This window comes from Xenopus laevis, chromosome 4L, assembly GCF_017654675.1.
Source record: "Xenopus laevis strain J_2021 chromosome 4L, Xenopus_laevis_v10.1, whole genome shotgun sequence".
Classification (NCBI taxonomy): domain Eukaryota; kingdom Metazoa; phylum Chordata; class Amphibia; order Anura; family Pipidae; genus Xenopus; species Xenopus laevis.
The window spans coordinates 49,561,103-49,588,001 of NC_054377.1; the positions used below are offsets into that span (position 1 = coordinate 49,561,103).

At 35.0% G+C, this 26,899-nt stretch overlaps 1 protein-coding gene across 1 annotated transcript in view; it reads right to left on the reverse strand.

Annotated features, from left to right (window-relative positions):
• Positions 1-5,480: 5,480 nt before the first annotated feature.
• Positions 5,481-26,899, reverse strand: part of cdh11.L (cadherin 11 L homeolog) — an 82,473-nt gene continuing 61,054 nt past the window's right edge. The window contains exons 5-12 of the mRNA XM_018257893.2: positions 24,944-25,111; positions 23,377-23,564; positions 22,403-22,656; positions 17,604-17,740; positions 14,494-14,615; positions 12,640-12,760; positions 7,697-7,948; positions 5,481-6,783 (exon numbers count right to left, since the gene is read on the reverse strand). Coding sequence (XP_018113382.1) covers positions 6,284-6,783; positions 7,697-7,948; positions 12,640-12,760; positions 14,494-14,615; positions 17,604-17,740; positions 22,403-22,656; positions 23,377-23,564; positions 24,944-25,111 — 1,742 coding nt within the window. The 3' untranslated portion in view covers positions 5,481-6,283. The remainder of the gene's footprint in view (positions 6,784-7,696; positions 7,949-12,639; positions 12,761-14,493; positions 14,616-17,603; positions 17,741-22,402; positions 22,657-23,376; positions 23,565-24,943; positions 25,112-26,899) is intronic.

Here is a 26,899-nt window from a genome sequence, read left to right on the forward strand (position 1 = left end):
GAAAGAAAAAATGATCTGCAGGAGGCAGAGCATTAATAAAACAACCCTTTAATGTGTTGGTCGGTTAAATGCTCTCAGTAGCTTCAACCAGAAACAATATGGCAGTCAAGAAATACTACAGACAAAGACAAGAGGTTTTCTGTACTCAACCAACATAATTCATTGCTGTACAGTGCTTTGCCCTCAAGGAGCCCTATACAAATACAAATATACATACATCTCATTCAACCAAAGAATTACACTTAATTCATCTACATCCGTTAGATGTCAGCAGAAGTGTAGAACTCAGGAAATTGTATATCAGCATAGGCATTAAATTAAGCAGACATTAACTAATCAGACAAAAGCTAATCATTTGTCTCTTACAGAATTCAACAGCTACAGTGCTTCAGCTTGCAAATGTATGCAAAAGAACAGCAAGGCTATGTACTTTGCACCTATGCTGCTACAGTTAAGCTCAAAACCCATTAGCTGTTTTGCGATATTAACATACTAAGTGGTCATGTTTCGGCCTTAAGGTGTTGAGTAGGTAAACAAAGGACTAAATACAATTGTAACAGTTCTTATATGTCTATAATGTTGACCAATATTCATCAATATAAGACACATTTTATTAAAGGGGCATTTACCGAATGATTTCCAAATTCATAAATAACACCATGTTGACACATTTCCAAATATTGTACCCAGGCAAAATTCAGAAAAATAGGGTAATAATGAATGGCATAGAGATGAGCGAATCTGTCCAGTTTCGCTTCACCAAGAAATTCACAAAACACTTTGAAGCCAATGAGCATAATTTTTTTTTTTTAGGCGTAACAATTTTTTTTATGTGCAACAATTTTTCATGTACACAATTTTTCTCTCTCCAAATGCATTTGAGAGAGAGTAAGGTACTTTAAATTGCAGGACACAATTTAAAGTACCTTACAAAAACATTCAGATCCTTTACCAATTATTTCATTTTAGTGAATAGCAAAAATTAATCAAAAAGGTTCTCTTGCAGTGTTTTTCCAGTAAGCATTCATTCTTCGATCTTTCGATCTTTTCGATCTTTTAGCAGTTTATCATGTCCTTACAGAGTTGTCCAGTAGTACAGTTGTTTGCCCACCATATTTTAAGATATAGTCAATGTTTGATTTGTGGCAACTTTTTTTTGTCTCTGCTACTTTTTTGTCCAAATGCATTAGACAATGAGCGTTTTTTCTTATGGCGACTTTTTTTATCCAAATGCATTTAAGTCAATGGGCATGTTTTCTTAAGGTTGATTTTTCTGTCTCCGCAAATTTTTCCCGCGGAAATTTTTTTCTGCAGTTTAGTGAAAAAATTTGCAGATGCCAAAATGTGGAATTTCACCGCAAATCCATGGTCGCTGAAAAAATGCACTCATCACTACTTAAAGACAAAATAGCAGGACACACTTTAAAGTGCCTCACAAAAACATTCAGATCCTTTACCATTTATTTCATTTTAGTGAATAGCAAAAATTAATCAAAAAGGTTCTCTTGCAGTATTTTTCCAGTAAGCATTCATTCTTCGATCTTTTCGATCTTATCATGTCCTTACAGAGCTGTCCAGTAGTACAGTTCTTTGCACACCATATTTTAAGATATAGGCATTGTTTGATTTGTGTCAGACATACAGAATTTGTTTGCCTTTAGCCAAAAAGATCTGTTTCTGTCTTATTTGAATACAAGTTGCTCGTATTTGGATAATTCACCTGCAATTTGGCAACCTCCAGATGGCTTAAACTTTGTTTCCCACTTTTTGTTTGTTTGTTTTTTATATCCTTCCATACAGAACTGTTAATATGGTTGATCCATACTTACATTGAACTATGTTGGTGGTACCATCATGCTTGGGAGTTGCTTTTCATTAGCAGGAACTGGTAATCTTATTTCTAAAAAAAGCAAGCATGAATGGCACAGAGAAATAAGAAAAGAGATGTGTTTTAGTGTAGTTTAAACTGGAATTTTGGAGATTTATTTAGGCAAGACAATTATCCCACTCCCATTCACTAAAACGCCATAGTCATTTAGAAGTGGCTCAAGTATAAAATAGTAAATGTTGCATAATAAAAAATAACCAAATCAAATGACTGGCCCAAATAATCATTCCTGAACAGTGTGAAAGGCTGATACATAACTACCCCAAACACAGTTAAAGCTATTATTGCTGCAAAATATGGCTCCATAAATATACAAATATGGGGACTGAATACATATGGAAACAGCTTATTTCAGTATTTTATATTTATTCAGATTTTTTTTCTAATGTAAAACAATATCACATAAAAAATAATTTTGAGTTTCAGTGCTTTGAAATAAAATTGTCACAAAGAACAAGATTTCAGTGAAATATTTGTTATCCACTAGCATGAGAGCATTTGTCGAGTCTGAATACTTTTCCAAGGAACTGTATTTGTTTATTTTTAGATCAAAGGCAGTACACCTATAATATACAGTACATAATAATTCAGAAACATTGAATGTTTTTAAATAATGTAATGTGCTTCTCCAAATGTAAGAGAGCAGAGGGTAACCTCTCCCCAAATCTCACCAGTGGTAAAATGTTTAGGGGTAACCATGTGAGTTCTCTTGGACTGCCTTTATAGAAGAGGAGGAGATGCAGGGAGCCTAGGGTAGGGAAGACAAGACAAGTGAATATAGAGCTTAGAAAAGACCTTAGTGGACCCATGAATTTCCTAGTTTTTGGCTTCACGCTGAATTTCATTATTCTATGGATATGGATGACTCAGTGGTAAGCATTGCTGCCTTGTAGAACTAGATCCTGAGTTTTATTCAGACCTACACCCCATATTTGCATGTGTTTCCTCTTCCTCTCACACTCCATATAGGCAGGTTATTGGATCCTGAAGAAACTGAAATCATCAACAATCTCTTTAGAGTTGCATAAATGAACTGAAACTGCATAAACAAAGGCTAATAAATAGCATAAATAATATTGTATAGCATAATGTTGTATTAGTTTATAACTAATAAGTCTTTGTGGAAATTACGACTCTGAAATTATTCTCACTATACTCTGTGACTGTACTATAAAAAAACAACAACAATAAATTGTTTTATGATACCCAGATTGTTTTGGATGGTACCTTCATCCAGTGTACAGTTAGGACCTATCTAGCAAAAGAGCCCTGAGTAATCTGCCGATATTGACCATGGAAGCCACACACATACTATACATGTATAGATTTTGACCCACTATTAGTGCCCAATTTTTTTTCTTCTTATACTGATTACAGTCTTAAATGTCTAACCTACTAGGTCTGTATCCTGAACTGTGACAGATGTGCTGATCAAAATCAGTACTGAATATCTGGACTTCCCGATCCATCATATGTTGGAATTTTGAATATCATCCTAGTTATTCTACACTGGTATTCTAGCTGTGGCTTTGTTACAGCAAACACATTTGTGTACAGGAGCCCTCATAACAAGGTTAAGGTACCAAAACAAACTTTTTTATTAGTATGCAGAGTAAAACATACTAAATCGTAAATTATGAAAAACAGTTGAGAAAACAGGCACTTGTAATTAAAAAACTGTTTTTCCTAAAGATACATATAAAGCGGACTAGCCAACTTTTTTACATTTACAGTGTATTCCTTTAGTAAGCCTGATTTATTGTCTTTATTGAGTAGTAGGCATTGATTCATGAAAATAAACAACTAAATCATAACAAAAAAAAAAATGCATTCCATAGAAAGGTGCATACTGTACTTTATGTCTAGCTTCAGCCATTTTTACAGCTATAGAATACAGATAGCAATGCCTCTCCTACCGAGATGGTAGGGACTACATTACTTCTTAAAATAAAACCCATAAAAACATTTCAATGAATCATGCAATACAACTAAGCATTGATAATAAGTGATAATATAACTAAGCAGTGTGTATAAGTATATAGTTCATGGGTTAGTAGTGGCAAGTGAGCTACCAACTTTTTTTGTAAGGATTTTGGTGATGAGCAACATTTTTGCCAGGCATGGCTGCAAGTTTTTTTTACCAATGGCAATGCCAAAAAATAGTCATTGATTCCAATGTAGTATGAATGAAAAAAGTAATCACGAAAAGTTGCAGTGAAAAAAAATACCATTGACTTTAAAGGGGTGGTTCGCCTTTAAGTTAACTTTTAGTGTGTTATAGAATGGCCCATTCTAAGCAACTTTTCAATTGGTCTGCATTATTTTTTTTATAGTTTTATTAATTATTTGCCTTTTTCTTCTGACTCTTTCCAGCTTTTCAAATCTAAAAACAAATGTTCTCTATACTTTTTATTGCTCATCTTTCTATTCAGGTCCTCTCCTATTCATATTCCATGCAATGCAAATCAGTGCATGGTTGCTAAGGTAATTTGGACCCTAGAAACCAGATAGCTGAAACTGCAAACAGGAGAGCTGCTGAATATAAAGCTAAATAACTCAAAAACCACAAATAATAAAAAAAGAAACCTAATGCAAATTGTCTCATAGTATCACTCTCTACATCATACTAACAGCTAACTCAAAGGTGAACAACACTTTTAATATAGTTTGTGCAAAAAAGCCCATTGAATGCATTGACAGATTTGCTCATCTCTAGTTTCCAATGCATTATACAGGCTATGAAACTTTTTGTAATATAGGTATGCGATCTACAGAAACCTTTTCTTTAGAAAGCCACGAATTACAGGAAGGCTATCTCTCACAGACTCCATTATAAAGAAAAAATGTCCTTTTTTCTGTAATAATTAAATAGTACCTTGTACTACCCAAGATACAATCCATCCTCATTGGAGATGATCAATCCTATTGGTTTTATTTAATACTTCAATTATTTTTTAGTAGGGATGCACCGAATCCAAGATACGATTTGTGTAACTTTTCATCACAAAAGAAGAATTTTTTCCACATTTTCCTTTCCTGCCCCTAATTTGCATATGCAAATTGGGATTTGGATTCGGTTTGGTATTTGGCCGAATCTTTCACCAAGGATTCTGGGATTCGGCTGAATCCCAAAAAGTGGATTCAGTGCATCCCTAATTTTTAACAGATTTAAGATATGGAGATCCAAATTATAAAAATATTGCTTATCCGAAAAACCTAAGGTTCTGAGCATTCTGGATAACAGGTCGCATATCTGTACTTATTTTTTCAAATGTGATTATTTCTTTTTAAAATGTTTCATGAGCCATGTGGCACAAGCGATAAACATGAGTAGAGATTGTAAATGATCACATCATTAAGCACCATTTTTATGAATATAATTTTTCAGGTTATTCATATCGTTTGTGTATTGTAAAAGCCAAAAATACCTATATTACATAGTCATTTGTGTGGTTGATGTTAAATTGCTTTATAAGCCTGTGGGGGACTATCATTTGTGGCCCATTTATAGCTACATTGGTATGTAGATAAACTAATTCAAACGGGAAAAATAACATTTTCTAGCAGTTCTGAAAAATCTATCAGTCACAAAAACAAATAAAAAAGGTCAATTTTATTTCAAAGGTTGCTTCTTATATTGAAGCACATATTAAAGCAACAGTACGATGTTCATAAAATATAAGTGTGATGCCGTAACATGTCAGAATACTGATATTTTGTATGTATACTAAAATAAGAATTTGAAAATTGTACAAATAGATACATTAAAAATGACATAGAAATAGGGTGCGTATCTGGCACGTATTAGTTTAAGACGGGATTATAAGCAAAAAGATTTACAAGAATCAGCAGTAACAAGTCTGATGCTCAAGAGACAGAATAATTGTACATTTTACTGTACATACATTATATGGATTGAAGCTGGCTGAATATTATATATTTTTTTTTCAAGTTTAAAAATGCACTACATATAAAGTGTCCATAGTTTAAGGCGAAATTACAGCTCAAAACTGTTATCCTTTTTTTTTTTTTTATTTTGTGGAAGCTTTGTTTGAGAAGATTTGATGGTTATGTTTTATACTGTAAAGATTCCCCTTTTTTGTTGCGGTTTTCCTGCATTTCCATTCCTTTAAATAGGCTGCATTTCACAAGTGGTTTCTTGAAGAAGAAAAAAAAAACAAAAAAACTAATACACAACTTCTACACAGGCCATAGGGTTTTCACAGTATCCACCACCATTTAACAGTTTGTGTTTTGGAAGGAATCCTGTCTGTAAACCTTGGAAGGTTAAAGAAGCCTTTTTCTTGTTTTCTTTAAAAAAAATACCTGTTAATGTTTACTCTGGATATTTGAGTACATTATGCAGTTCATAAGGCCAAATTCAGAACTTAATTGTTAAGAATCATCTTCACAAGTGTCTTTGGACCCATATAAATCTGCTAGTTTCTTAAATCGAGGTCCCCAGTTTTGTAGATAATCATAGTCCAAATCTGAATCTGTAGAGGCTGACTCTAATGAACTAAGAGAGCCAGCCACAGAACCTCTCCCTTCATATCCATAGATCTGAATGGAGTCATAAGGCGGGGCTGTTGGATCATTATCGGCCTCATGTATCCTTGTGTTAATGAAGTCATCAACGTCAACACTGTTTGGAGCTGGTCTAATTCCAAAATCTCTGGTGTTATACTGAAATTCGGGTTTGATATCTTTTCGTGGCATAAATCCATTAATCCCATCAGGATTTTGCAATGTTGCAATGTCAAATGCTTCAGTGTCTTCCTCTCCACCACCTTCATCGTCATATGTAATTATATTTTCCCGGATATCTTCCTCTTCAAAGACTATAAGAGGTTCCTTCTTCTCTCTCCTCAGAGTCACAAACAAAACCACAATCACTACAAAAGGGAAAAAGTAAAAACAGATACATATTTATACGTAATTATATAAATCATCTCTGAAAACCTTTAACATTTAACTTTTATCATCAACAAAAGACAGTCAACAACAATAACAACTTACTTTACAATTTATCCAGAACTGAAATACAGCACAGAATATTCTTTTCATGAAGAATATTTGTCCGTTCATTTGGCAACTCAATGGGCGAAATTTACTAAAGGGCAAAGGGGCTAACGTCATTTCGGCACTTAACCGATTTACTAACGGTAGCTGGCGTAATTTTGCCAAGGAGATACTCTAGCGCAATTTTGCACTCTTACCGCCTGACGAATTTTCGGTCTGGCGAAAAATCGTTACTACACAAATTCACTGTTTTTGATTTTACTCCTCCTTCTCTCCTACATAAGCTAACATATGGCACCTAAACTATACTGTAGGCACATGTGTAGGGCATTATAACAACTTTATATAATTTTATTAAGGTTCTCTGGCCTTGTGTAGTGTAATTTATTTGCTGCAGCATTTACGGCCATTGTACTTTAACTGCACGCCGTATGCTAATTAGCCAACGCTAGTGTAACTTCGAACTGCTGAGCGCAATTTCGCTGGCATAATCTCGGTACCCTGTGCGCAACTTCAGATCTTTGTGAATTAGCGTTGTCCAGGCGAATTTACGCCTGGCGAAGTGTTGGGATGTACACGCAGCCAGCGCTGGTGAATTTTCGCCGGTTACTGAATTTGCCCTAATGGTATTATTCTAAATGATAAATTTGTATGCAATACATTTAAGAAAAATTATAGATTTATATGAAAAGTAATTGGCATTTTATGTTCAAATGTTGCATATTCTATTTGAAATGGATAACTGGCAGAGGAAGAACATGCATCAGAAAATGACATATTTCATACCTAATAAAATAACAATGCAGGCAAGGATTGCAATCAGTGCTCCGGTACTTAGTCCAGCATTAAGGGATTGGGGTTCAGCATTACAAGAAAGTTGAGACCCATCACTACTGCAACTGCATATTCGGACAGAAAGTGTATTGGTGCTGCTCATTGGAGGGCTTCCCCCATCACTTATAACAATGGGAACCAAATACAAGTCTTGTTTCTGGCGGCTGAAAACTCCCCGGCCAACACGAATGCTTGCTGTGTTATCTACAATATAAAATAGTTATAAATTAAGATCAAACACAAACTCATTTTGAAGTGCTTTGATATTTGTCTGCATCTCCGATACACATTGAAGTAAGCCATTACCCCTCAGAAATACCTTACAGTGTTATTTCTGTAGAATAGAAACCTGCATCTACAAATGGTGATATACTTTTTTTGAATTGTATTTTTTCAACACATATGATCCATATGTCTTTAGAACAACAAATTATCCATTGCCCTTATCATGATTACCACTCATATGGGTCTCCTAAATGCTTTGCCCTTATTCGTAATGATTATGAAACACTGGACATTTTGCCTTCTGCCCTTTCCTTCATGTCGGAACTCCCCAAATCCCTGGTTATTCCCCTGTCAATGAAGGTACATGGAAATGGCTGTATTAGGGGGTTTTACAGGATTCTTTTGGACATCATTTTTGACATTTTCAGTTCTAACAAAATGTGGTATGCTAAAAGTATGACATTTTCCCTGGTTATTCCCTTATTGATGTCAATGGGACTGAGTGAAAATGGTGGTGTTGTTGGTTTTTACATGATTCTCTTGGGCATTAAGGAAAATCAAGAAAGTTGTTACATCAGTGCTGTAAAATGAGGCATGCTATAATGCTATCAATGGTTAGCATAACTGCCTTGAATCAATGGGATCCGAGATTGAGAACAACCTACCAATTAAGTAAAATAAGTCCAATAAATGCATGTTGGTGCTACATAAATAAAGGCAAATGATTGATCTACTTAGAATGCTTCACTGTTAACTTATCTAAAATTAGGTCTTGCACACAATCCAATTAAAATGTGCTAATAAAAGACATATATGTCGATAAAAATATTTGTTCTAGGCTCACCTATATTTTATATAAGAGCCATGGTGCACCTATGTTTCCAAAGTTAGGCTAGGGGTAAAAAAAAAGTCAGAAGTTTAATGTTCTTTGCTGATTCCTAACCAGCTTGAATTTCCGGAATTTACCTATTCATACTAGCTAAATTTCAGTAACACAGAAAACCAAGAAAGCCACTTATATTCTGCTCACAGTGGTTTGGATAGCTTATGCTGCTCATCGATGAAAGTGCTGCTATATTAAGGGTTATTGATGTAAAAGCCAAACAGCTCATATAAGTAATTCCCACACAAAAGGCTCTGATTAGAAATTCAGCTGAGGAGGAGGCAAAATCACTTTGAAAATCTGACTGTGTTTATTTGTAGAGTATAAGAGTAGATGTGCCTCAGCATGTGAGTGTGGCTTGGTCCTTTAACACAGCTTGAAGTTTCCAATTACCTCATGGATTTTTATGCAAAAATAAGCTTGTGAATGTGAAACTTTGTAACACAAGAGGCCTGTAATGGGGATTGAGTCTATGATTGCTTCTTTTTTGGTTACCGCACCGTGTAATTACTTGCAGGAATCGGTAAAAGGATCTTTTTTATTATTATATTCATATTAAAGGGCAATAATAGCCTCACAAATTGGGGGTTTTATGCTTTTCTTGAGTGTTGGTGAAGAATTTTATTTTCAGCACCAATAAAAGGAAAAAAGTAAATAATATTGCTGTAATAGAAACTCGCCAGATAAATGTACAAAAAGCCACCTGGGCCCATTTACTTGATCACATCTGTAGTCTAAAGTGTGTGTGTATATGGTACAGGTTTGGGATTCTTTATCCGGAAAGCTATTATCCAGAAAGTTCCAAATTACAGAAAGCCTGTTTCCAATAGATCCATAATAATCAAATAATCCAAAACTTTCAAAATTATTTCCTTTTTTCTCTGTAATAATAAAACAGTACCTCGTACTTGATCCAAACTAAGATATAATTAATCCTTATTGGAAGTAAAACCAGTCTATTGGGTTTGTTTAATGTTTACATGATTTTCTACTAGACTTAGGGGAACATTTACTAAGTGTCAAATATCGAGGGTTAATAAACCCTCAAATTCGACCCTCTAAGTAAAATCCTATGAATTCGAATATTGAATTCAAAGGATTTACCGCAAATCCAACGATCAAAGGAACAATGAAATCCTTCAAAATCGAACGATTCAAAGGATTTTAATCGAACGATCGAAGGATTTTCCTTCGATCAAAAAAAACTTATAAAAGTGATGGGGAAGGTCCCCATAGGCTAACATTGTACCTCAGTAGGTTTAAACTGCCGAAGTATGTAGTCAGTTTTTTTTAAAGAGACAGTACTTCGACTATCGAATGGTCGAATAGTCGAACGATTTTAACTTTGAATCTAAGTTGTAGTCGAAGGTCGTAGTAGCCTATTTGAGGGTATAAGTACCCAAAAAAACCTTTTGAATTTCGAATCCTTCACTCGAGCTTAGTAAATGTGCCCCTTAATGTATGAAGTTCCAGATTATGGAAAGATCTGTTATCTGGAAAACCCTCAAGCATTCTAAATAACAGGTCCCATACCTGTATATCTATCTATCCATCCATCCATCTATCTATACACATACATAGAAACTCACAGATTTCGATCTGTATCTAAAGTAATGAAACTCTACTGGTAGTTAATCAAATGAAGTATTTTATCTGTATTCAAGATACTCCATTCTGTGTGACTCTACATTTTTAGTGTTTTAAACATAAAAAATATATAAAAATAAAATAATATTAATGAAAAAACAGAGCATCTATGAACTGTGACAACAATATCTACGCAGTGTTGCTCACAACTGAAAGAATATGAAGCTGCTGTTTGTATGTCACTACCCATAGTTCTTAAGCTGGCCAAACATGAAGGTCATGGGAAAAATAGTTTGATAGGCAGGTTATGTGAAGGTAGAAACCAAATGATTTCCTTATTAGTATTTGCAGATTCAAAATACATGCACCAATAATCGCGGCTAGCAACACATCAATATCCATGGATATCAATATTTTTTTAGTGTTCATAATTGCCACTAAGTAAGAAAATACACATGCCATAAATCAGCCCAATAATTTAAAATTAAAAGTATTATTATTATTAGGTATAATGATACATCTTAACTCCATCATCATGTATAAACTTTGCACACTCCATATTTATGCACACACTTAGGGGGTTATTTATCAAAGGTCGAACACGTATGTGAACTGTAATCCAAAATGCTCGGGACCTGGAGTTTTCAGGATAACCGATTTTTCTCTAATTTGGATCTTCATACTTTAAAAATAATTTTAACATTAAAAAAAGCTAATAAGCTGCTTTTGCTTCCAATAAGGATTAATTATATCTTAGTTTGGATCAAGTACAAGGTACTGTTTCATTATTACAGAGAAAAAGGCAATCAATTTTAAAAATCTGGATTATTTGGATAAAATGGGAGTCTATAGGGAAAGGCTTTTCCATAATTCGGAGCTTTCTCTGGATAACACATCCCATATCTCAAATTAACTCGCATGAACTCACAACTCGAATGGTTTCTTATTTAAGAAAAAATTTGAATGAAAAAAAAACCTGTTCTGTGAGTTTGAGTTGCGACACCCAGAAACTTGAATTAATCAAGTGGGAAAATGTTTTTTTTGAGCAAAACTCTCCGGAAAAAAACTCGAAAATCATGCAGGCTATTAATATCTTCAAATGGTTCAAGGGACTTCTGCCAGTGACTCCTACATGACTTCAACAGGTTTTAAATGGTGTAGTTTTTTTTAACCCGAAAATATCAGTTTTGACCATAAAAATAACCTTGAAAACGTGAATTTTTGTGGAAAACACAACTGGAAACTTAATAAATAACCCCCTTAATTTTTACACTGCTGTGGCTGTCTTTCCTTCCTATTTTGGAATAGTGAGGGGATGCGCAGTATATATATATATATATATATATATATATATATATATATATATATATATATATATATATTTATTATTACCTTTCATTTAATGCTGACGCATTATTCAAATCGTATCTTCCATGTGGCAGCACATTTTACAGATACATATACAGTATACATCAGAAAGATTTGAACGGTTCGCAAATTTTTGCTCTAAATAATTTTTCTAAAGCATTTCTAATTCAGTTTATTAATGTTCTCTGCTATTATCTTTGACCTTTGTTTGTGTATTAGTCAACCAGTAAAATAAATAAAAATGCATCCTGGCATAGGTTTTTTCAGTTTTGTGCAAATGCATATTTATGCATCATAAATAAACGGTTGTATTCAAAGGTTCTTGCTAAAGTGGGGGCCCAAATACACTTACAAGAGGTATATATATTTATATGAAGTACAGGTAGGAGACCTGTTATCCAGAATGCTCGAGTCCTGATCCAAAACCAGTAATTTGGATCTTCATTAAGTCTACTAGAAAATCATGTAAACATTAAATAAACCCAACAAGCTGGTTTTGCTTCCAATAAGGATTAATTATATCTTAGTTGCGATCAAGTACAAGCTACTGTTTTATTAATACAGAGAAAAATTTAATCGTTTTAGTATATTTGGATTATTTGATTTTAATGGAGTCTATGGGAGACTGCCTTTCCATAATTCAGAGCTTTCTGGATAACAGGTTTCCAGTTAAAGGATCCTATCCTGTACAGCAAAGGAGTAAATCAATGTAAAAACCAGATCATCAAATGCAAATTGCAAATAGTTATGAGTCTAGAATATAATTGTATAATTAAGGTAAATTAATTAGGTAGTCATTTATACATTGCCATTATTTATAGGCAGTACCAACCTCGTTTGTCTATTATGGTGAAATTTGGATTTGGGCGTACAATTTCTGGGGGGAAACTATAGAAAAACCGAAGTCCATTAGCTGTATCATCTTTATCTACTGCAGTGATGGTCAAGAATTCCTGAAAAAGATTAAATATTTGGTAGAATCAACAGAAAATGTAATAAATTGTAACTACTTATTCTAACATGGTTAAAAAGGTTCTGTTTTCCTATTATAATAAAATGATTTAACGTCAAACACATTAGCATTATACAGGGGGAAAAAACACACTGTAAAATGAGATGATGCAAGCCATTACGCATAAACTACAGATTTAGCAAAAAATAATTGACTACGTCCTTGTTGTAAGGCAGATGAGCTGTTAATGAATATGCTGCTAGTACAACAGAAAAACCATGTAATACATTTTTACAGACCACAATATTAAATTGATTCAGGCAAAGATAAAATGTCTGCAAACAGGGAATTAAAGAGAAGGAGAAATAATTTTTCAGTGGCTAAAGAGGTTGTTCAACTTCAAGTTAACTTTTAGTATGTTATAGAATGTCCAATTCCTACAACTTTTCAATTGCTTTTCATTATTTGTTTTATAGTTATTAGTTATGTTTTTTTTTAATTATTTGCCTTCTTCTTCTGACCCTTTCCAGCTTTCATATGGGGGTCATTGACCCCATCTAAAAAACAAATGCTTTGTAAGGCTACACATTTATTGTTATTGCTATTTGTTATTACTCAGCTTTGTATTCAGGCCCTGACAACCAGATTGCTGAAATTGCAAACTGGAGAGATGCTGAATAAAAAGCTATAATAACTCAAAAACCACAAATAATAAAAATATTACAATTTATTTAGAATATCACTCTCTACATCTGTAAAATGAGTTGGGGACTGGGGAGCAACACAAGCATGAAAAGGTCCCTTGGGGTGCCAAGTATGGTTTGTGGTTGGCTATTTGGTAGCCCCTATGTGGGCCTACAAGGGGCTCTACTTGGGCTGTAACCCATGGCAACCAATCAGATTGCTCCTTTTATTGTTCTACTTGCAACAGGCTTTAAAAAACTGATTGGTTGCTATAGGTAACAGCCCAAGGGGTTTGGACTATACTATTAAATCCTTTTGGCTTCAGCAATTTATGAATTTAATAAATGAGTTAAGTAACTATAAAGCAGCAGCAGTTCAAATAATGCGTTCTCTATTAAATTAATTCTTTGCAGCATTTATAAAAGTGTATGTCAGAACATACAGTGTATATGAACTTAGCAGTCCTATGACACTTTCCTGCACAGTTTTTTATAAAATTATCACTTGTCCGTTTACAGCCATTTCTTAACCTTTTTGCATCTGATCTTTTACATGGAAATATACTGTAAATAGTAGTTTTTAAATTGTATTCAGCTGCACCGTTTTCTTTCAGCAAAGATTAATAAATAAATTAGTAAAGGTCAATATAAAATAAAGCATATCATTTTACCTAAACTGTGAAGTCATATCTCATCCCACCTCATCTCATTGATTAATACAGTACCCCATGAGTTAATTCCATCTCCTTCTTTTTTGCATTTTCGCCTAAAACATTATTATGACATGATTTATCAAGCTAAAAATAGCAAATTAATGTAAATAATGTAAATTTTTGAAATAAAAAGTCAGGGTTTTTTTCTATCATTCAAACATGTTATTAAGTATTTAAACTCAATACAGAACAACATTCGAAAAACATGATTTCTGACCAAGGAAGATAACAAAAAGTAAAAGAGGAAGAGAGCAGAGATGGGAAAATATGTTGCATTAGTCGCTTTATCAAAAGACAGCATTAATTATTACTGTGAACTTGTATTTATGAGGAAATACCTGATTGATTGGAGCATTTTCACAGACAAAGGCTTCATAGGGCTTTGCAAATTCTGGAGCATTGTCATTCTTATCCAAGACTTTAATAGCCACTGGAACTTTAGTTTCATGAATACGATTGTCTAAGAAAACAATAAAGAGAAAATAAGGAATCTATCATGTCTTTCATGTGTTAAACTCTTCATAAACATTAAAGGAAATCTTTACCCCAAAACTCTTTTTGCATACTAAGAAAATGTTATGTAGACAAAGTATAATTAAATTTTGCTTCTTCATTTCTGTTTTCTGATTTTTGAAGCAAGGTAGCAGAGGTCAGTTCTCCTACAGATTTCTTAATCTGGTGGCTTCTATAACATTGTTTCAAGAGTGAGAACCAGTGCAGTGTGGAGAATATAAAATAAATTAACTTTAAAACAATTACATATTCTTTATTGATTATCTCAAAGTTGCTACCCATTACTTTTTCTTTCAATATGCAAAAATACTGTTTTTTTAAGTAGAGACCCCCTTTAATTTACTTGTAATTTGCAAAAGCATTACCCAGCATTAGATTATATCAAATTTGCAGTTTATTTAAAATGGAATAAAAATGATCTACAGAAGGAATCTATGGTCTGATTAAGGCACAGCAGCCAAGTAAATAAGCTGTACAGTTACCCCTCTAGGCCCCCCAGTCCGACCCCTAGCATCAGTGCTCATATACCTGATTCTAATTGTGACTGAATTACAGCCACCTGCCAAAGGGACAGATCCAGTTAATTGGATCACTAATTGGGGTTCGAGTTGGAAATTAAAAGCTCTCAGTCCATTCTACCATTTGTCAAGACACTGAGCTATACTGTATTTGCAGGAATAAATTAAACTCTGCTTCTCTAAAATAATGGAAGTCTTGTCATTGATTAAGTGATCAGAATACAAAAAGTATGAACAAAAATAGCTGTTTGAAAACCCTACCTTTTTTGTGAATGAACAAAAAAATTGGACGACAATGAAAGTTTTCATCTCCGAAAACCTTGACAGATTTTACTTGCAGTACTTTTGTATTCATAGATTTTATGGTTTTGTGATACAAATGTGACATGGCAGGCCATGTATGAATGTGAGTGTGATCAAGTGCATTCAATATGGCTCCTTAGTTGTAAAATGGATGTACTGATATTAGCAGGAGACCAAGGAACAGCCGGAGTAGTATTAATAGGAGACCAGGGAACAACTGGAGTTAAGTTATTCAGTCATTAGCAGGAGACAGGGGCGATTCTTGGTATAATGCCGCCTGAGATGGCCTTCTTTCGCCGCCCCCTTCTCTCCTCCCGGCACTAACCTTTATAGCGCCGGAGAGGGCAGGGGCGGTCCGCGACGATACGTGCAGAGAGCGCGATAGCGCTCTCTGCGCTAGAAGAGCCGAATTTCCGGTTTGAAAACCGGAAATTCGGCTCTTAGTTACCAGGAGCGGCATTTTTGCCGCCCCTGGCAACCAGGGGGGCGCTGCCGCCTGAGGCGAGTGTCTCAACTCGCCTCATTGGTGGAGCGCCCCTGGCAGGAGAACAGGGAATAGTAACAGAGGCGCCTGGCGTGTTTATACAAAGACACTGTGGTTTTTGCTCCTGTTCCATATTGCCTGATGAAGCAGGAAATGCCTGCGAAACGCGTTGCAATACTGTTTTGTGAATAAACTATTATTGAAAATTACCACTTTCGTTGGTGTCTGCTTGGAGGAGGTAAGTTCATTACTACCTCCTCTGAATTACCCATTGTTTTTTTTTAGTGCTTTTAGCTATTTTTATCCTTTTGGCGCCTCTGTTTTGTCTTACTACCAGGGAATAGTAGGAGTTAAGGTAATAGACTCATAAACATATAAATATGTTTATTAAGGAGGAAGCTCATATCTTATTCACATAGTTATAATCAAAATACACAGCAATTATACACAGCAATTATTTTCATTCACATGGTTATTTCCATTTTCATGGTCATTCTCATGGCGTCCTGGGCATGTAGCCATTATTATTATTATATATGTCTATGTGTAATGATCTATTACTTTGTTATTGTACCAATATAAAAAGGAGCTCAGCTGGGGGGGCTTCGGGACTTCATCTACAAGCAGACGTGTTGTGTAGAATAATTGGTCTTGTAAGGACCATTGGCCGATTGATGTGCTCTGGGAGTCGCTGTATTTGATTTGGGCCCGGGGTCCCCCAGCTGATGTTCCTCTCAGAAGTCTGCCAAGGGAAGCTCGGCTAGACGTTGCGTTGTCTTCAATCGGTATTGTATTACTTTTCTTACAATATATTATTCTTCTCTAATGATGATCAATGTGTGTGTGTTTTATTTCCACCCCTATATTTGATAAGTCTGCTGGGGGAAGTGCCTAGTTAGACATTTAGTTTGTGATAAGTCTGCCAAGGGAACTTGTAGCAAGACAGGTTTTTACACTTGATAAATTATGAAAAAACGGATTAAGTAACTAAAAAAGGATCATGCACAAAAAAGTGCAATTCGGAGAATCTACTAACTTTCATAAATCAGCCCCTCAGAGTAAAAAGAAGAAGAATGGCAAATGGATAGACCATATAGGGAACAAAATGACACAAGATGGGAAGAGAACTCAATGGCACAAGAGGAAGACAAATTAAATAGGGGAAAAGGAAAGAGTTAAGAGACTGATAAAACTTGGGAAAAAAAATAATGAAGTGAGAAATGAATAAAAAGCATGATGTGACAAGAGATGGGAAAGTGTGAGCTGGGATAAGAAGATTTTATGGAGCAGGATGCGAGTTTGCTAAACTGATATATGTTTGCGATGAACTGGAAGGGTTTGAAAACGAGAGATTAATTAAATATTAGTGAATTTATACGTTTTAGTAAATTTAAGGCATAGTGCTCACAACCAGGGGGCAACCTTTATCAGAAATCATTAAAATTCTTATCAGAATTCCTGATACCCGTTCGCATGGCTTTACAAACATTTATTGTGAAACCAAAGCATGAAAGAAAAACTCTTCCCATCTCAACACAGTAAGAAGTAAACAGCACTGTTACCTCTGCTACTTCCAAAGGAAAAAAAAAGGATATAGATAATGAATTTAAATCATCCAGGGAATACTTACGGATTTCATTTGCAATGATTGAGATGTTGTGCCAAGAGCTTTCCTCTCTATCCAAACCCTTTGTGGTTTTGATGACACCATCCTCTGGGTTGATGCTGAAGAATCTGTCAAGGTCAGTGTGGCGATCGATTGAATACCTAAAGTGGATGATCGTGGAGTAATTAGACAAGAGAATTACTAAGCAGCCTCATGCTCAAGTGTTAGATATTAAAGATTCATTGGAAAGTAGTTTCCCAGCAGCATGCTTTGCAAAATGAGAATATTAATGGAATCTATCAAACAACTTTTAAAAGGAAATTTGGCCTCATCATTTATTCATGTATGCATGTAGTGAGCATTTTGCTACATCAGGATACTCTTTCGTAGCTATTAATGTAAAAAAAATATATAAATATATCCATGATGCCAAACATAAGAAGGCTCAGGCATCAGTCAATGGAAAGCTGTTGTATAAGATTAATCTCAGAAGATATATAATATTTATAAAGATAATCTTCAGTATTGACTTTCTGAAAGCAACACAACATTGAACAATAAATAAGTTTACTGACAGTTTTCAGGTATATGTTGTGTGTGTGAAACCCTTTATCCATAAAGCTCAGAACATTGGGAAAACAATCTTCTATAGACACCATTTTAAATTAAACAATTAAATGTTTTAATTGTTTACTTTTTCTCTGTAATAATAAATCAGTAACTAGTACCTAGTAAGATATACTGCAATTAGGGATGCACCGAATCCGCTATTTTGGACTTGGTCGAACCCCCGAATCCTTCGCAAAAGATTTGGTCGAATACTGAACCAAATCCGAATCCTAATCTGCATATGCAAATTAGGGATGGGAAGGGGGAAACATTTTTTACTTGTTTTGTGACAAAAAGTCACACAATTTCCCTCCCTGCCCCTAATTATGCCAATTAGGATTCGGTTCGGCCGGGCAGAAGGATTCGGCCGAATCCTGCTGAAAAAGGCTGAACCCTGAACCAAATCCTGAATTCGGTGCATTCCTAACTGCAATTATTCCTTAGCGTAGACAGAACAAGCCTATGGGTTAACTTAATGTTTAACTGTTTTAGTACTTAAGGTATGGAGATAGAAAGATACTGAAGACCCCCTTATCCAGAAACGTATACAATATACCCAGTCTGTATGACAGGTTTAGATATTTATTTGTTATAAACTGTACAGGTATGGTATACAGTATTTTATCCGTAAAGCTCGAATTACAGAAAGGCCATCTCCAATGATCAAACAATTAAATTTTTTAAAACGTATTTTCTTTTTCTCTATGATCTTAACACAGTACTTTGTACGTGATTGTAACCAATATATAATTAATCCTTATTGGATACCATTTAAAGTTTTTTTTTTAGCAGAGATCAAAATTATGGAGAGACCCCCTATCTGGAAAACTTCAGGTCCCAAGCATTCTGGATAACAGTTCTCCTACCTGTACCCCTAAAATGTTTGGGCACTACATCTACTGTATTTCATTTGTCTGTGTCGGAAAAAATGCTAATCATTGTTTTAGGGAAATTTATTTTATAATGACTCTACAATGAGTTATGGCTATGCACCAAAAATCATGGTTGCTTTATGAGTAAAAAACATTTAGTGAACTTGTAAGACACTGTACTTTTTTAGATCTCACTAAAGAGTTTAATGAGGGCAATAAATGGAAAAATTAAAGGAACTGTATACAAAAAAACAAGGTGGTTAAAAGCACCACCAAAATAGAAGACAGTTGATCCCCCTTCTCCCCTGAATGTCAAAGCCTCTGTTGGGGTGAAACGGCTATTGAGACTATCTTAAGGATTGCAAGAAGAAAGAAACTTTCTGACCAAGTGTACCTGCAACAAACTATTTCTGCGTGCCTAAGATAAATTCTGCATGCCTGAGATAAATTCCTCATGCCTGAGATAAATTGTAAGATCTGGAGGCTGATCTATGTGATCTAAAGAATAGTAAATGATCCACACAAAAACTCAACAATATAGATTTGAGCAGAAAACATCCAGTTCCTATGTGTTCTTTATTTCTGGGTTTGTGTAAAAGCATCCTTAAAAATGGCATAGCTATCCCATTTTAACTTGTCAGTATATCAACCTGAGATAGATGCAGACCGCTTTATAGCAAGAAAGCCTGCAGTTTATATTCTGTGCTTTGCCAAAGAAAAAGAAGAACTTGAGGAAAAATTTCTCTCAGGCATTGGGATGTCAGAAAATTATATATAATTCCTTCTTCAAGAAATCCATTTCCTAACCGAGGTACAGAACTGGGTTATTTATTAAACCAGGAACAAATGAAAACATTAATAAAAGAATGTTTACACCTTCAGTAGATATAGCCAACAGGCTATAAAGCTTTTGTACTGACAAACTCTCATTTTAATAGAAACAGAAAAAGAGACAAGAAAACTGTATTAAAAACAAAAAATCTGTGTAAACTAATTTGGCAATGTTGAGGCCAGACAAAAAGGTCATTTTAGCTTGGCAAGCTTGCGAACGTACATCCGGTTAAAAATAATATTTCTACTTTGCTTCAAAGGAGTTTATAATAATTAAGATTTATTTCACATAAACGGAAAAGAAAAAAACATAAACTGATTTTTCTGTTGCCAAAAGGCATCATAATACAGTAATTTCAGACTGAATTTGGCTTGAATTCAGGTTTTATCAGGTTGTTCTGGATACAAGAATTAACATAATTATATTTGTTTTTCTGATTTTTTCTATGTTCTTATATTGATGATCAATAATTGTATTTGAAACTATACATAGAAGTCAAGGCAGACTTACTGGGAATGGTTGGAAATCCAACCAGATTTCCGGATTCAAAATGCATGATCAAGATTAGACCACAAGGGCAGTAGAGCCCAGAAAATTCAGAGCAAATCCACACGGACAGTGGGCTAATGTAAAAAGGGTGATTAACTTTGTGCAGGGAAGATACAAAGGGAAAAAAAGACTGACATCACCCATATTATTGCTTTATGCACCCTGCACTGTATTTATGAGAATCATAAGCACCTTCCGCCCCCTATTATTTTGCTAACTTTTACATTACTCATAGCATAACGTGCAGAGTGTAGCAAGACCCTGAATGCAAGTGCTTTTTAAACAAGCATTATCCTTTCACTTGTAAATGGCCCCTACTTACTCCGTGCAAACTGTGCCCTGCTCGGAATTGCACTAAAGACCAAAGTGCCAAAAGGTTAGCACTGCTAACAACTAAGCCACCATAAAATCAATAGTTAAGATGTCAGAACTTGTACATTTTAAGATTGTCTACAAAAGTCAATAAATTTGGCGGCCTATTTACTAGATGCATTTACGTTTCTCATAATCATTTTTGCCATGGAGCTTGTTCTATTTAGCAAATACTTGCTTTGAAGCATTATACAAAATAGATGGTAATGTAATGGATTTGATGGGTTTTTAATGAATTCGACAAATACAACACATACGGCTTATTGGTTTAAGCGATAGTAAATGTAATTGGATGATCAACCTCTGCTCTTGATTGTCAGTATGTAAAAAGTCAAGCACGGTCCATATCTGCTATACAATCCATTAGTGAAACAAGACTTGGGTTCTTCTGAAATCCATAACCCTTATTCTCTGTTGTGCATGTCAGATTTGAGGTTAATGTAATGTAGTTTGTGTTGGCAGCCTTGCATAATCTCAATGGGACATTAAGTACCTTGCATTTTCATTGCGAGCCTTAACTAAATGATACCAGCTTAACAATCGTGTGACTGAGTATTTACAATTACTAAGCGGTTTAAAGTGCAAATGCTGCAAAATGTAGTGAATTTAGGGATGAATATCTTTATAAATATTACCTTGCTGGTGCTTTTACTTATTTATAAAAACAACCGATTTTAGTTCTCGCTTGATTTTGCCTACTTTAATGTAAAGTTTAGGATTTAGAAATTGGTCACTAAGCTGTCAAAATTCATTCTTTTAGTAAGTTTGGTATCATTGTGCCCTTTTATAACTGCTTTACCTATCCACCCAAAATGAAGAGGACAGGAGAAGCTCTGCACCCTCTGAAATATTTGCCTCTGCAAGTTTATAGAACCACATCACCCCAAACTCATGTAGTGCCCTACTACAGAACAGTGTTTTGTACACAATAATAACATTTTGGTTTCAGAGAAATATCAAAACATCTTGATTGTTTGCACAGTTGAGTAGCAATAGTACACTTGTACATTTGCCTTTATAACACATATCAGCAAAGGGTGCATCCGCAGTGTGTCTAGTGAGGTGGCACTGAGTCCCTTTGTGCCTGAAGTAGGGTTAGGCCTCAGTATTAGTGGCAAATGTGAGAATAGATGCTGTTATAGCTCACTCTAGGAGTGAGAAATAGCCTCAGATTAGTTAGTGAACATCTGAAAGCTCCAACAAGGAGAATAATAAGATTAGTAATTCATGGGTGCCACCTGACAGAGTAGGGTCTCAAGCGGTACATCACGCACTTGGAGTGCTTTGTACTCAGGGACTGGACCCTTTTAAGTTAGTGCTTTATTCTGGTTGTAACTAGTATCTGCTAATATTTCTCTCTATCTCAGAGCAGTGCGTAATACTACAAATGTGGGCTTTCTAAATTAATGATGGCAAATGGCAATGCTTCCAGAAAGTTTCAAGGACTCTGCCAGCTCTAGACATGATTGATTGCTCAACAGATTACTTGAATAATCAGCTCCAATTCTTTTCATTGTAGTTTTTGGTTAACTAAATATTTCTCTTAGTGCTTAATGAAAAGAATTTTCAAATAATGAAGATGAATTTACCTAATCGGGCTGTTAGCAGCGTCTGGGTCCTTAGCGTGCACTCTCCCAACCACTGTTTCAGATGGAGCATTTTCATATACTTCAAAAATGTAACTATGTGCTAAAAATATAGGCGGTTCATCAAAATCTTCAACTGAGACCTTCACAGTAGCGGTGTCTTTGAATGGCCCCCGGCTAAGAAACCGAGGATCAATATGAACATTGACAGCTTCAACCTTCATACTGTAGAACTTCTTGGTTTCATAATCCACCACCTAGAAAAACAGTAAATAAAGGTTTTTATATATAGCAAACAGAGGTAATAAGAACACTTTGGGGCATATTTATTATACTGTCTTTTTTCTTAGAGTGACTTCTGCTGGAAGCAATGTAAAATAATGGCTAGCGTTCACATGGTGTAAAATTACACACATCTTGATAAATTCTCCATTTATTTTATACATCTTTTTACACCATTTTTTCGGTGAATTTAATTTTACACAGCATAATAAATATGTCCCTTTATGTATACCTTCTTTAATTTTTTTTTCTGTGCCTCTAGTTCACCCAATTACGTGCTGATGTCCATTTTATGTATGTTATGTATATAGTTATATAATGAAGCCTTAATCTGTATATAGAAACTTACTCAATGAAAGGTTTATGAAAGCTTATTACTTGTGTTTAACAGCTGTGAAGTGGGTTTAGCTTGAAAGCAGCAAAAGGAACACGCGTTTATCAATGGATCAGTTAATTTCAAGAATCAAATGTGCATATGCTAGAAGACATATCTGGTTTTCTACTTATCTACAAATTGGCTATAAACTAGGTGTTTTATTTATGAACTGCACAAGCTGTTTTGTAAAGCACATTATTAATAATAACAAAAATAGGTCACTACTGGAACTGGAATAAAACATTGTTGTGTATATTATACTCTGGGCTTAATACCAATGTCACCTACAAATTATCAATTTTATAAATTGTTCCCTCACCTTTTTTAGTTTTACAACGCCTTCCTGAGTTTGATAATCAGCTGTGATTTCAAACATCTCTGCGCCATCTCCTTCAAGAATACGGTACTTGATTAAGCCATTTTCTCCAAAGTCTGGATCTTTAGCTTTTATTCTTCCCACTTCTTCCCCTGGAACAGCAGCTTCTGACACAGACATGGGGTATGCACCTGGACACATAAATTTAGGTTGTGAATATCCAGATGTTGTATCAGTCTTAAAAAAAACACCCTCAAAGAGAACCGTAAAACCCCATTGTTTCTAAGTATTCCCATGAGCGCAGTTCTGGAAACAACACATTTTTGGGGATAATTCAAATCCATTATTAAAAATCACTTTAATATTAACCATTTCTTTTAATTGTATTATGGTTTTATATTATTTTCATTCCAGATTATTATAAATTAATATTATGCCAGTATTCCTAGAGCAGTGACAAATAGGGCACTATAGCACTTGTAGCAGTGATCAAATAGCTTTCCATTAGCATGATTGTGATGCACAGTGTCTCACTGGTTTTAGGCAGTGATCAGTATCTAACCCTAGAGTTGTTAAACATAAGTGAATAATATAGGACATTGAGCATTATCTGTGTCCACTGTATCATAGCAAAATATACAAAATATGGGACAATAAGCAAGATCTGTAGTGCAGGATAGGGAACATTAGGTTAGTATCCATAAAACTGTTGAAGGATATTAGACACATAGCCTATCCAGATGAGCAAGTTTTATTGTTGCATTATTATTCAAAACTGTGCAACAAGCTGGATATGCAACACCATTTTGAGAAAAATTCATACTTTCTGTGCTCCATGTGTGACCCTATAGCAAATTGCCAATAGTACAGGAGATGGGAAAATTAGAAGTGTATGCAATAATATGACTGCTCGCCTAAAGTACAGTCAGTACTATAAAATATGAGACATTGAACCGTTACCTGTAATCTTAAATCAGTTAATAAAATAACAAAATAGGGCATGAAAATCTCATTTGCAAAAGTGCACAGTGCGTATGCAGTACAGGATACAGAACTCAGCAAAGGACAAGCAGTTTACAGAAAAGTATTGTTTTGTGTGATGTCAGCTGGATGTCACACATGATTATTATTAGGAGCAAATGAATGGTGGTTTAAGTCCCACATTAATTAGCATCAATCAAAATAATGCAATATGTGTTGATTTGGGTTAACGCAAGCTGGGAATAGGTCAGCATCAGCAGGTAAATGATTTCTGGCCTGATACACATGCCGCAAACTGCCACACTTTGGACAACCTCCTGATCTGTCTAAAAGGATTTGCATATCTCTTCTAAACAACTTTGAGGCCTATCATCATTCTGAACCTGGCATTGCTTCCAGAATGCATACTCTAATGTGTGCTATAAGCTTTTGCATTGTTAGGTAAAAATAGCTCAGGATAGATAGATATTAAATTGTTTCAATATACCATAACATTGCAGTAAACAGAATAAATTATTATTATTTAGTGTAGAAAACATCAAGCGCCATACATATAGGTACATTTATGTTACATTCAGATACCACTTACTTTGTGGAAATTTTGGTGGATTGTCATTGACATCTGTCAGCTTTATTGTCACTTTAGTTGTCCCTGAGAGTCCTCCCATATGTCCTCCCATATCCTTTGCTTGAATAACAACATGATATTCTTCCTTGGCTTCTCTGTCCATGTTTGGAAGAGCCGTCCTAATGATTCCTATGTATAGATTATGGCAAATCAATAAAACTGGACTGTGTTTACGGAATCTGGAAAGATGAATTATATCTCTCTAGACCTGTAGGAAAGTAATTTGCCTTTTTATGTGGCGTTGGTTTCTCCTACCAATCTTTACAGATGTATCATAGATATATGAATTGCCTTTGTCTAGCCACCCTGACAGGAGCTGGATATGAATATTGCAGTTAATTAAGAAAAGCCATGTGGACAAAAGTTATGGACAGCAGAAATAAACAAGGTAAACTGTCTATATTAATATTATTATTCATCATACGAAATATAATATTTGGACATTTTATTTAATGATCATTTTGAAGAATGCTTAAAAGGGTTATTTAATAATAAGTCATGGCTTCTGTAAGACATATGTATCCTGAATAATGATTTGCCAGCTCAAAGCAATGAGTTTGTTATACAGGTATGGGACCCATTATCCAGGTATACAGGTATGGGATCTGTTATCTAGAAACCCGTTATCCAGAAATTGTGGGAATGTCCACTCGCTACATTTTATAAGAATGATCTCAAAACAAAAATATAACCAGGATCGGACTGGGCTTCTGGGATACCAGGAAAAAAACAGCTGCCCCAGACCTAATCCCCATGGGCTCCTCAGATGCTGTTCACTGAATCGCGACCATATGAAGTGATAAGAAGGTACGCTGGTGGGGTGGAAGGGTGGTTGCATCTGGGGTGGGGGCCCGTGGGGGTGGCAGGAATGCCTGGGGTATGGGCCCCTAATGCGGCAGCCCGAGTGGGCCCAGACAACCGCTCCAGGCTGATGCTGATGATAATCATTAATATCTACTAAATCAGTATATACTTGAAAAAATTCCACCTTAATCAGATCTTTAGAAATTTGGTATATGTAATTAATAGTTGCAATGTATTAAATGGCTAACAATGCAATATAAAAAATAAATTTTTTCTTTATTTTGCAAATTATTGCCGTTATCTGTTCTAATATAGTTCACTCCAACATCAGTGCAAGATGTATTTTTTTTAAGAGGAAATGATAAGATACAAAGTAAGAACAGTTCTCTAAATCAATAATTTAGTAGATTAGATTTAGAACAGATGGTTGGCCTGCATCACCGTTCGAATATTTACTTTAAAGGGATCCTGTCATCGGAAAACATGTTTTTTTCAAAACGCATCAGTTAATAGTGCTACTCCAGCAGAATTCTGCACTGAAATCCATTTCTCAAAAGAGCAAACAGATTTTTTTATATTCAATTTTGAAATCTGACATGGGGCTAGACATTTTGTCAATTTCCCAGCTGCCCCTGGTCATGTGACTCGTGCCTGCACTTTAGGAGAGAAATGCTTTCTGGCAGGCTGCTGTTTTTCCTTCTCAATGTAACTGAATGTGTCTCAGTGAGACATGGGTTTTTACTATTGAGTGTTGTTCTTAGATCTGCCAGGCAGCTGTTATCTTGTGTTGGGGAGCTGTTATCTGGTTACCTTCCCATTGTTCTTTTGTTTGGCTGCTGGGGGGGAGGGGGGGTGATATCACTCCAACTTGCAGTACAGCAGTAAAGAGTAATTGAAGTTTATCAGAGCACAAGTCACATGACTAGCTGGGAAATTGACAATATGTCTAGCCCCATGTCAGATTTCAAAATTGAATATAAAAAAATCTGTTTGCTCTTTTGAGAAATGGATTTCAGTGCAGAATTCTGCTTGATCAGCACTATTAACTGATTCATTTTGAATTTTTTTTGTTTTCCCATGACAGTATCCCTTTAATATTACACAGATAAAAGG